Source organism: Brassica napus, chromosome A3, assembly GCF_020379485.1.
Source record: "Brassica napus cultivar Da-Ae chromosome A3, Da-Ae, whole genome shotgun sequence".
NCBI classification, from domain to species: Eukaryota; Viridiplantae; Streptophyta; class Magnoliopsida; order Brassicales; family Brassicaceae; genus Brassica; species Brassica napus.
In genome coordinates this window covers 29,885,807-29,897,953 of record NC_063436.1, presented here as the reverse complement: position 1 = coordinate 29,897,953, position 12,147 = coordinate 29,885,807, and the positions used below count along the sequence as shown (strand labels likewise).

The 12,147-nt window shown below is 35.1% G+C and overlaps 1 protein-coding gene and 1 pseudogene across 1 annotated transcript; one reads left to right on the top strand and one right to left on the bottom strand.

The window, feature by feature from the left end:
- Positions 1-4,854: 4,854 nt before the first annotated feature.
- On the top strand, positions 4,855-5,903 carry LOC106423353. Its single transcript, XM_013864130.3, has one exon. The coding sequence runs from the start codon at positions 5,048-5,050 to the stop codon at positions 5,633-5,635; it is 588 nt and encodes a 195-aa protein (XP_013719584.1). The 5' UTR covers positions 4,855-5,047; the 3' UTR covers positions 5,636-5,903.
- Positions 5,904-6,039: 136 nt separating this feature from the next.
- Positions 6,040-9,142, bottom strand: LOC106423310 (annotated as a pseudogene).
- Between the last annotated feature and the right edge of the window lie 3,005 nt (positions 9,143-12,147).

The window sequence follows — 12,147 nt, the reverse complement described above, 5'->3', positions numbered from 1 at the left end:
AATTAAAAAAAAAATAAAGAAAGCGGGGCACGCTAATTCCACGTAAGACTCTCTGAGTGAATGAAAATAAGTAATTGTGGTTTGGAATGAAAATAAAGATAGGGTTTGGAATATATGAAGTAGAAGATAAGGAATATGGGGTTTGGGGTTTGGGGTTTCGGGTTTTAGGGATTTAAATGGAATACTCGTTAATTCCTCGTATGTTAACGTCGAACTTACGACGAATTCCTCGTAAATACCACGTAGGACAGATTCGTCGTAAATACCACGTAGGACAGATTCGTCGTAAATACCACGTAGGACAGATTCGTCGTAAATACCACGTAGGACAGATTCGTCGTAAATACCACGTAGGAGAGATTCGTCGTAAATACCACGTAAAGTAAATGATGAACGCGGCCCACTTTAATTCCACGTAGGACGGAATCGTCGTAAACACCTCGTAACCAAAATCGTCGTAAACACCTCGTACCGTAAAAACTAGAAAAAAAAAAGAAGAAGAAATATACTGGATTTACATGTGGCAAGACTTCCAGCAATTATATTACTTAAGTCTCACCAACATAAATTCCAATATCTTCTTCTCTTCCTTTTTTTTCAAATTTTTATAATTTGAATAGGATTGGATTTGAGAGTATGAAGTGAGATAGGGTGTGATTTGGGAGTTTGGGTGTCGGTTGAGAAGGAGAGTTACGGGTATATTTATAGGGAAGCTTTCCTCGGTAATTCCACGTAAGCAAAATCGTCGTAACGTCCTCGTACCTAAAAAACACGGGCCTTTGTAATTCCTCGTAACTTCCTCGTATAATAAAACGCGGGCCTTTGTAATCTCTCGCTGTTTCGTCGTAAAAAAAAACACGGGCCTCTGTAATTCGTCGTAAAATTACGAGGAATTTGCGACGGAATGTAATCTTATATATACACCCCGAGCGCTCACTCTTTCTTTCCTCTCTACTTCCTCTCCACTTCCTCCCTGTTTCGTTGCAATGGTAAGCCTCTCTAATTCCTCTCTAATTTGGTTAGTTTAGGTAGATTAGGCGGTTAGTATAGGGAATTTAGATAAGTTTACGGATCTTATGTTATTTAGTGTTGATTAGGTGGATAATGTTGGAAAATATACTGTTGACGGAAATTTAAAAAATTAAATTTTTTTCTCAGGTTCGAAAAGGTAGACTTACTGCCCATTACAGAGAGATGTTCGGTGAGCCAGGTAGTCACCAACCGACGACTCACATGCCGAGGCGGATGTAACGGCGAGGAGTGATGAATTCTACCGGGCGATTAACGACCCTTAGTTCTTTTTAATTTCGGTTCTTGTATTATGAATTCAAAACTTATTTATATATAAAATATTTTGGTTTTGATTTTTTTAGAATTTTAATTTTATTAATAATTTAAATAATTTTTTTAATTATAATTTTTTTTATTTCTGTAAAATAACGAAACGAAGTAATTTCGTAGCTATTTTGCGACTTCTTTACGTGGAAGCTTAACGAGGTTTTTACGAGGAAATGTTTACAAGGAAATGACGTGGAAAATTCACGTGGTCTTTACGAGGAAAGCTATCAAGATATTTACGTTTACTTTACGAGTATTTACTTTCGAGTTATTTACGTGGCTTTAACGAGGAATGGCTTTCGAGGTATTTACGAGGAAATTTAGCGACGTCCTTACGTGGAAGCTTTACGTGGTCTTTACGACGAAATATTCTTCTTCGCTTTTACGACGAAATTATTTCCTCGCTACGCTACGACGAATTAGCGAGGATATATGCGTTACGACAAACGTATAACGACGAAACGGGTTTCCTCGCTAATTCCTCGTAACACTGCTTTTACGACGAAATCACGAGGAAAACTGCCCTCGTAAAACTTGTGTTTTCTTGTAGTGAGAGGTGTCCGCCATCACGAGTTCGAGTCACGGCCACTCGTGATGGCGGACATCTCAGCCGAGGTTCTTTTAACCGGGCCTCGTAGTTTGGTAGTAAAGAAATCTCGGCTGAGGTGTCCGCCATCACGAGTTTGAGTCCCGACCACAGCGGATTTAACATGGTTTTCATTTGGTCTCCAGGATCTTCCTCGTCAGTTTCGGTTGGACGCGGTGGGATAGTCGGATTAAGTGAGATGTCCGGATACCTGGATTATCAAAAAAAAAAAGAGCAAAGTGGATTATTAAATCTGATACACGATTTACGTATTTGAAAGACAAGATTCAAATACAAGGAAACCTAAAACACAAGGCTGAATGGATTACTAATACAACTATGAAGCAACACAAACGTATAAGAGATGGAACTACAAACATTAATCCATGAGAAAAGTTTATATATGAAAAAAAAGAAAATTCTAAGTATCATTTAAAAGAAAGTTGGATATTCGTCCATGTAGCACACATATTTTGACAGTCTAAAGAACTTTTAAAACCAATCAAGATAATTAAATAGAGTACCAATTTTTTTAGGACAAACCAAAGATGGATCGACAAATGAGATCTACATACACACTTTTTCTAAGTGACGAAGTTAAATCGTATCCTCTTGCAGTAAGCATGATGCAAATAAAGTATGTGATAAGGTAAATATCATTCCTCTTGAAATATATAAGATAATACTTTTAAGCCTTGCTTGAGAAGGTGCTAAATTTAAAATTGTAAAAAAGGGTTCTCTTTTTTTTTCCCGAGCAGTAGGACCCATTTTCTCTTAGACCATCTCCAATGTATTTTGCTATTTTTATCTCTAAAATAGGGGAACTCTATAATAGAGGTGAGATATGCTCCAATGTATTCCCCTAAAATAGCAATCTCTAAAATATAGAGTAAAAAATAGAGGAATGCTATTTCTTCCTCTATAAATAGAGGAAAAAATAGAGATCTCTATTATAGAGGAATAAATAGAGATGGGTTGGAGCAATTTCATCTCTAAATGCTATTATAAAGATGAAAATAGCAATGAGTTGGAGATGCTCTAAAACCTTAAAATAGACTTCCTATTTTATTCAGAGAAAAATAAAAGAGAATTGGTAACTAATACCTAATGATGACAATTTTATGTTCAAATTATTAACCACTCATTACTAAACAAATTATCTAGGCCTAATTTTTGGTCGGATAATGTGATTTTTATATCTCCAGCTCATGCACACTTCTTCTAGGCGTAATAATTATCTCGTTATTATATAAAATATGATGAAAAGGGTGTTTTACTATTTTGATACTCCATTATGTAGTACTGGAATCCGAACAAGTAAATAAATGGTAAAGTTAAAAGAAACCAAAAAGTTGATCATGCTACACGTTTAACTTTACGTGAGGGTTAATTGGTAAGAGTCAACAGAAATATACTATTTACATCATTAATACAGCAAGTCAGGTAAAAGTGTTTAACCAAAATAAAATCAGGTAAAAGTGTCATCATTATCATCTGTTCAAAGATTTTACTTGATTCATGCAAAACATAAATTTTCAACATTGTATTTGTTTTCGGTTAGTAACCTAAAGAAGGAAAATAAAAGTTGTTTTGTTCTATTTTTGTTATATCAAACTTTTAGACTCGATTTAGTTTTGTTATTTGGTTATTGCATTTTCACTTTTCGGAACTATTCATTTTTACTGAAATTTTTAATTATAGCACAATAATAAGTTTTACTTTCCACAAGCCACAATAAATCGTTAATAATAACTAATTTTTCGACCTAAAATATTCAAATAATATAACAGTGTCGCCCGTCAAAGTATCTATACGAAATTTGGGAGCCCGAAACATCCAAGTTGGAAGACAACAAACAATTCATGATTTCTTTTCCACAAAAAAGTATTAATTTATTTATATTCTAGATAAGATATTAACTCTTTCGACAAAGCAATCAAAATCAGCTTTTCCGATTTAAATAAATAAAGCCAAAGTATGACCAATGGATCCCTATTCGTATTACACTTTTTGCATATGCGAACAACTTAGAGGGATACAATTACATAACCAAAAGAAAGAAACATATAGTTTAATATATTTCTCGTTTATTTTTTTTTACCTGGAAAAATTAAAGTAAAGACACAGAAAAAGAAAAGGTAACAAACTATTAAAATCCATAAAGACAGACAGTTTAAATAAATTTGTATAATGCAGCTGTTATCATTACACTCTAGCTACTTAAATATTGGTTTACTTTAAAATGAATTTATATTCTAAGTAATCGAGTCGCCTTTGTTGATGGCTATAGAGCAATCTTCAGTATTTGTATTTTACCAGATATTTGCTCCGCTAGTCTAACATGTTAAGATTTATGAGACACTAGTTAAGCTATATAGAAATGGCAGTTTACGAGTTCAGCCATTTCCATTTTAATAATAACTTTCAAATCAGTTTCATATGTTTTATTTTGAAATGTTAAGTTCATATTTATCCCATTCGTAATAGCACATGTGGAATTCAAAATTTTCGGGCTATAGTTTTTGTATTGTTATATTTTTTTTTTACACATGAAAATCCATTATAGATCTTTTAATATAACAAGTTTTAAGATCTTAAATTTGGGCAACACAATATTTTGATGTACGAAATTTAAGTCACTATTTTCTGGAAGGAAAAAAACTAACAGTTTTTGTTTATTAATAAAACCAATAGTATCAGACTGTACTTATTTCAGAATTTTATAACCACGACCTATAAAGAGTACATGGAAGTTCATTATTAGATAGCTTGAAAGTTGAAACTACAATAATATTCACTAGATTTCATAGTTTTGCTATAAAATACTTTGAATTATATAGAGATTTAATTTGTTTTCCACAATACCATGGTGGGAGACTCAAACTAGAAGAGCCCCTTTCAAGCAAATCAAGAATGTTTTTAACGGTTGAGATAATAACTATTGGACCCATCGACTTCTTTTTCCTATCTTGAAATAAATTTATAATAAAACTCCTATAGCCGAATATTTATAACGTTTCCGTTATATAAAGAGCATCGTATGTTTTCTTCATTAACCCATTTTTAGTTTCTTTAAATACCATCCCTCCAACCTCAAGCATAACCTTCTCTTTCTCACACCTAATGTATACACACGAGATGGAGGTTTGTTCAACAGTCACAACCAAGAAGCTCTCAAGGCTCGCGAAGCTAATCCTCTTCACAATCCAGAAGGTCTCAGACGCCTCACGTCACAAACTCCTCACAACTCTCGATCCTCAGCTACTCGCGAAACGTGGCAAGACCCTACGCAAATCTTTAAACGACGCCGTATCAACATCCCACTCCCGGATCACGTGCCGTCCTGCCGACTACGAAGACATCCAATCTTCCTTCATCTCACCTGTCCCGATCCAGCTGGACTACGAGTTCAGCTGCAGCAGCACCCCACCGAGACGTTCCTACGCCTCAAACACCACCGGACGACGCAGCGGGTCTCGCAAACCGCTTATCAACAAACGCCAACGCCAAGCGTATGTCCGGTACAACACTCTCCCCAAGGTCCGAGATTCCGCCTGGGAACGACACGTGGCATCCGCCGTGTTTCCTGACGTAGCTAGCAGCACCGGAACCATGGAAAGTGGCCACGTGGACAGAGCAGCGGAGGAGTTTATACAGAGGTTCCATAGACAGCTGAGGTTGCAGAGGTGGATGATGGCTCAGGAGGTTTAAAAACATTTGATTCATGGTCACTTTTGTTACACCAAAATATATCAATCATATCTAAAAAATTACTACAAATAGGTAACTTTCATAGTCTTGTTTTGACTTTCTACTTTGGTATATATTTTCCTAGTTTCCCGTTTTTTTTGGTTTGTGTACTTTTATGAATCCATGATCGTGTTTTGGATCTGTTTGGATGAAACTGTAAGAAAATTAATCTTCGAAATAGCTCTTTTGTGTGTATATCAGCGATATATATGAAAATATCTTTACTTAATTTTAGACAGATCTAAAGTATGATTGACTACTTGCGCATCTAATGAATATCGACGTTTTGAATTTACCATTAACGTTCAAGTTAGTGCCCTTGCAGAGATGCATACATGATCAAAATTTATTACCATTGAATTGGCCTTGTATTTGGCACGTTTACGTGCGTTATTAACATATTACGTTTTTATGGGTCCTTAACTCTTTGTTGTATGTCAGGAACTTATGATGAATAATTTTATTTGTTTAATATGCATCGGCTAGACTTTGACATAAACGACAAAATTTGTAAGCCAAATGGTGTTGAAAATGATCCATATCGTTGTAGATAATATACACTACTTCGGTTCCATTGAAAATACAGCAATGATAAAACATTTAGTCTCTGCTAAGCCAATATTGTACTAAGATTGGTCGTCTAGCAAGTCAAAAGTTACTGTAAAAGCTTTCTCCAAATTTCTCGGCAAAGACGAAGTATTACATCTCTCTACCAAATCCCACTAAAAATCTAGAGGGTTGGATCTTATAGAATTCTATGTTTTGTTTAATCATAGTATATAAAAGGGAAGGCAGAGGATTGACAATTAAGATGAAACAAAATAAGGACGTCAATGCGAACTTTTTTAAGAATGAATTTATATATTTTTTTTGGAATATTTGATGAATATATAATAGTTTCATTTAGCTGGTACTGGTTATTTATATTCATATCCACTTGAATATTGTTTTGCTTATAATGCGGCTTCTATATAACATGTATAATATCTTTCAAAATGTGTAGATTTCTTTAAGAATAATATCTTGGTTATATGATATTCTGATCGGGGTGATGTTTCATATATAGCTGTAGATGTTGATATTATTAAACAAACTAACCGTTACTGAATGTAAACATAATTCTGTAGTAGTCCATTTGCAATGTTTAACCATGATCCCTTATATGAATCCATGTAACGGTTTTGTTTGTGTATCCTGATATAAGTGATGGTCTTCACTTTTACTGCAATCGTGTACAAGACAATGAATGATAAGGATAACATGACTCGAGTTCAGATAACACAATAATCATCTGGTATCAGATCAGTAACCTTTGTTTTTATATGCCAGGCAAACCAAATTAAAACAAGACTCCCAAAAAGAAACAGGAAGGCGTATATTCTTATATACATAAACCGGTATCTGAAAACATAATTACTCAAAGTCAAACCCCAACAGAACCAGACATCTAAACAAAAACAAAAAGAAGTGTAAAGCACACGAATAGAAAGATAAAGAAGAAGTAAACGTTCGCCATGTTAAGAATCGTCACTTCATGTTCTCCATATTAAGCATTAGTCTTCCATGCTAACTCACAATACAGCCAACAGAACAAATCCAAACACTCATCCTGCTTATCTTCTCTTTCATTGTTTTTTCCTTTTTTTAAAGACTTTTCAATGTCATTTTTTCTTCATTTTTTTAACTTTTTTTTTGTTTCCATATAAAAATTCACTTACCAAAGGCTCTGGACTCGGTTTTCGGTCTACAGCAACATTTTGAGTTGAACTTCCCGTTTTCTTGATGAGTCTGGTTATCACGTCAATAGCCTAGAGGACGATCACACAATGGAATTTTAAGCTTTAACCTGCTGCTGCTATAACTCAAAGAAAACAATAACATAAAGACATCATGATGTTGCCTTATCTGTGACTTCTGCAAAGACCTAGCTGGCTAGCTATGTCTTCTGACTTCTCCATCCCGCTGACCAAAGACAAACATGATTACGAGCAAGAACCTAAGTTAGCTAGGTATATTCTTCACAATTCTAAGGAAAGGGAGAAAAAAACTTGAGAGTTGCTTGATATACACAACAAAAGCATTGCAGTGCCTGACCTGCCAACCATTATGTGCACTAAGTTAGGCGGTAGGCGGTACGCAGAAACAACATAAGGCAAGTGAAAGCACAGCATATATATTTTGACCTTTTCAGTGCCAAAAGAGGTAGTAGTACTGCTTTAAATATGGACTACCATCAAAATTTCAAATTTAGCTATTAAACCAAGTTTGAGCATTCCTCTTAAGATCCCATGTACTGTGGAGCTTTGATGCTCACTTACTACTGGAAGTTGATTTTAAACCAAATAGAAAATGTATAAATCTTTCAAAAGCAACTATTGTGAGGTTGGTAGATTAAGAACCTGAAGGTCTTCAGGGGACAGCATATACGTTTCCTTTTTCCACAAAAGGACCTGAATTTGAAGCAGGAAACTGAAGAACCTGTAAAACCCATCATCACTATTCCTGGTCCGTTCAAAAATTATTGTCAATTTCCTGGTAACACACCTGAACCGTCAAGCATACAAAAAACTCACCTCATAATCACGGTTCTGCTCACAAGATCTGCTCAGCTGAGCACTATCAGCAATTTCTCCAGTCCCACTAAATAACTTCGATTCTCTCTCAACTTCATTGACAGAAGCTATGGAAACAGATCTCAAATCACAATCTGTTTTCTTCCTGCCCACTTTCACCCACACACTTCCCCACAGACCCAGTCAGATCAGACCATTCTTGAACAAGAACCTACTTTCTTCTTCCAGAGCTTGCTCGCTTCCAAAGTTACACTCATCTTGAGCAAAAATTTAGAGTTCTGTACTCTAATTGTTCAACTTTTCAGACTCAATTCCATCACCAGGTGACCTTCCAAGGCTACAAACAGGTGGGTTCCAACCAGTAGTGATAGCACTACTTTCAGGAGAAACAATGTCTAAACTCTGTGGACTAAGAGATGCACGTTTCTCAGGTTTCTCTGGCCGAGCATCCATCATTTCGTTGTTGTTCTTTCTCTTAGCATGCCTCTCCACCACAGAGCTGGAATGAGAAACAATGCCGTCTTCACCCTAATGACTCTGGTGCCTGGACCGCCGTGGCCTTCTGTATTCATTTGGAGAAACAAAAGGTGGAAGCCGTCGTCTACGAACATGAGAAACAAACACATCCATCCCAGGTTTCCAGAACATATACATGTACCACGTATATCAAACTGTTGACAATCTTGACCACCAACTCCCTCTGCCCTCTGCAAGCCCATGAAAAAGGCACAATGCAGAAACTGCCTAGACGTGTCTACATAATTAGCCTCCCATTTGTGTCCCTTTCTATCTGCATTATTGAATTAGAAGAACGAGATCGAGAACCATTCAATATCCAGATCAACGTCACACAGCACAGACGAGTTGGAGATATCCAGATCCTATTACAATTCATATGACCATTAAGAGATTTGAATCAGCAAGCAGCTTACAAACTCTTGTGACAGCTCACAGGCTCAACTATTATCTATAAATCAGGACATCTGTTCAAGAAACAGCCAACAAACTCTCCGCTCTCTCTCACATTCAAATTTAATTAAATGTGAATGGACCATCTATGGGTTGCATGAAGAATCATCTAGCAAGTTATTTTGTTATGGGGACAAAAATTTAAAATCTGCAGATTTTATTTCCTTCGACAAATCAAACATGCACGTTTAAGGTTCCCTCCACAAATTCATATATCCTACTATATAAAAAGCATTAAATCTCTCTTTTCTAAGCCCTGTCACATGGGCAAAATATTGTAAACCAACCAAAATGCCATGTCATCTGGACTGTATTTGAGTTAAAAAAAAAAGCTATTTTCGGAGCCCATTCGACCCATCTCGAAACCCATTCCCGAGCCACTCTCTCATAAGCATAATCCCGTACTCTAAACATCACGTGTTAAATTTTTTAAAACACTCATTTCTTAGAAATAGTTTAGAAAATATCTTTATATAAATGGTTTTTTCTTGAATAATATTTAATTATAATTTTGTATCTTTTTAAATTTTATAATAAAAATATTGTTTTCAAATAGCAACAAAATATATATAAGAATTATCTTACTTTAAAAGTTTTTGATAATTTTATTATATTATTTTAGAATCGATTATTTAATATTAATATAACATATAAATTTTATATGATTAAAATAAAATTCGTTTTTAATTATATATAAAATTCATTAAAAGTATTGTTTTAATTAACACATTAGCGAATCAGTTAAAAATTAATAATAAATCAATAACCTATCTAAAAGTATAAAACCTAATAAAATATGACAAATAAGAAAAACTAACAAAATTTTTAATATAAAATATAAATTTAATATTACTAAAATAAAATTCATTTTTTAATATATATAATATTAATTAAGAGTATTTTTTAAATTAATAAATTAGTGACTTAGCTAAAAATAAATAATAAATCAATGATTTAGCTAAAACCTAATAAAAACATGACAATTAAGCAAATTTACTAAAATTATGGATAATACAAAATATGATTGATTCTTTAATACAAAATTAAATTAAGAGTTTTGTTAAATAAAACATAAGTTTGTCGTATCGGTGTTACAAAAAAACAATCATTAATAGTGTCGTAGGAATTATGTCTTTCCCATTAGCGAATAAAATTGAAGCACAGTGTTGAAGGATACCTCAACGTATACACGAGATTATGGAGATTGATATGGGAGTTGAGGTAACGGACACAACTGTTCCTCCGCAAATAAACGCTCCTGCTAAACATCCTGGATAAATGAAAGAGACATATCTGGACTTGGCTTTGTGTTAATGGATGGTGACTTTCCAATGCTGTTTGGAGCAAGGGCCGATATACACGCACCAAATCACCACTGCAAGCGGAAGCTGAAGGTTTGCTATGGGCAATGCAAGTGATTCTGAAGTTTGGACACAGAGAGATGATCTTTCAATCGACTGTGATTAACTGGTTATACTCATTCAAAAGGAGGAAGATTGGCCTGCGTTAGACTCGAAGCTCGACGAAATACATGATGTATCCAAAGAATTTTCTGAACTTTCTATTGCTTATATTCCTAGATCTTTAAAATTCCGTACAAATAGCCTAGAAAAAGGTGTCCGATCACGCGCATCTCGATCAGCTTTTGTAAATCCTTTTGCACCAAGTTGGCTAGCCCCACAAGCTAGCATGAGGGTGCCAAAAAAGAGAATAAAGTTGAAAGTGAAACTATATATCTCAATGAATAAATTTATCAGAAGTCTATATTTATGTGGATGTCTATATATGACAAACAATTTTTTTAGACAATTATAGAATATTCACGAAAAACAATCCTAAAATATATAATTTAAAAAAACCATTTAAACAAACCATCAAAATTTTCAATATTACATCAAATAAGAATATAAAGACCAACTATATTCTTTTCATGTATAATGTGTTGTGGTAAGATTAAAAAAAATTAACTTACTTTACACTAAGGGAAAATTAGATTTGTAATTCCAAATTTACAGCAAAAACATAACATTTTATAAAACTAAACAATTGACATAATAGTACAAAATATGAAAAAAAATCAAAATACTATCCGCGCGTAGCGCGGACAAGGACCTAATAACCATAAAGATAAAAAACTCTAAAGTTTGCCATATGGTTATTTCTCTAAACCATTATTTTTAAACGGTCTGAAATAAGTGTTACATAAGAGCAAGTTGTAGAACCTGCTTAAACATAACTGAGATTGTTATGAGATTCTGATCAGTATGGTAATGGTGTGGCTAACAAGAGGAATGAGATTGTTCCATATGAACATCTCTTAGGCGCGGGATCTCATGATCCTTCGAACTTTGGTGGTGATCTCTCGAGTCGGGAGGAAAATAAAGAGGACACATCTGGTACTAGGAAGCTGGCTAGTGCAATTGTCACTCCGTCGCGTGTGAGATCTTCAGAAAATGTGACAGTTCGGGGCAGGGTTGACGAAGTAGCAGATGCAAGGCTTCTCACGTTTTCTCCACAAGCAAAAGGCACCGTGGATGATCAGATTATCGGAGCCTTAAGTGACATGGACCTCCTCGATCAACAGGATAGCGGCTTAATGGATACGGATGCTAATGAGGATGATCTATTGGGCGACGAGCTCATGGAGTTGGAAGGAGACGCGCTAGCTGAGCGTGCTACTATTGATGAAAAAAAGAAGGCGAAGCACAAGAGACTCGGCATCAGGAGAAGTGCCCCGTTGGGTAGTTCAAGTCGTAAGTTTGAGATCCTCCGTCGGGGCTCTCCAAGTAAAAGAACGGCTCGGTCTGGTTCACTTGCATCAGAGAGAGTTGATAAGTCGGGCCGATACCGGTCAGGCACAAAAAAAGAGTCACACGGGTCCAAAAGTGATGGTTCGATGAGGTCCAAAACCTCATCCCACCGTTATCAATG

Excerpts from the sequence above, each read along its gene's own strand:
- LOC106423353 (XM_013864130.3), top strand. The coding sequence starts at position 5,048 with ATGTATACACACGAGATGGAGGTTTGTTCAACAGTCACAACCAAGAAG.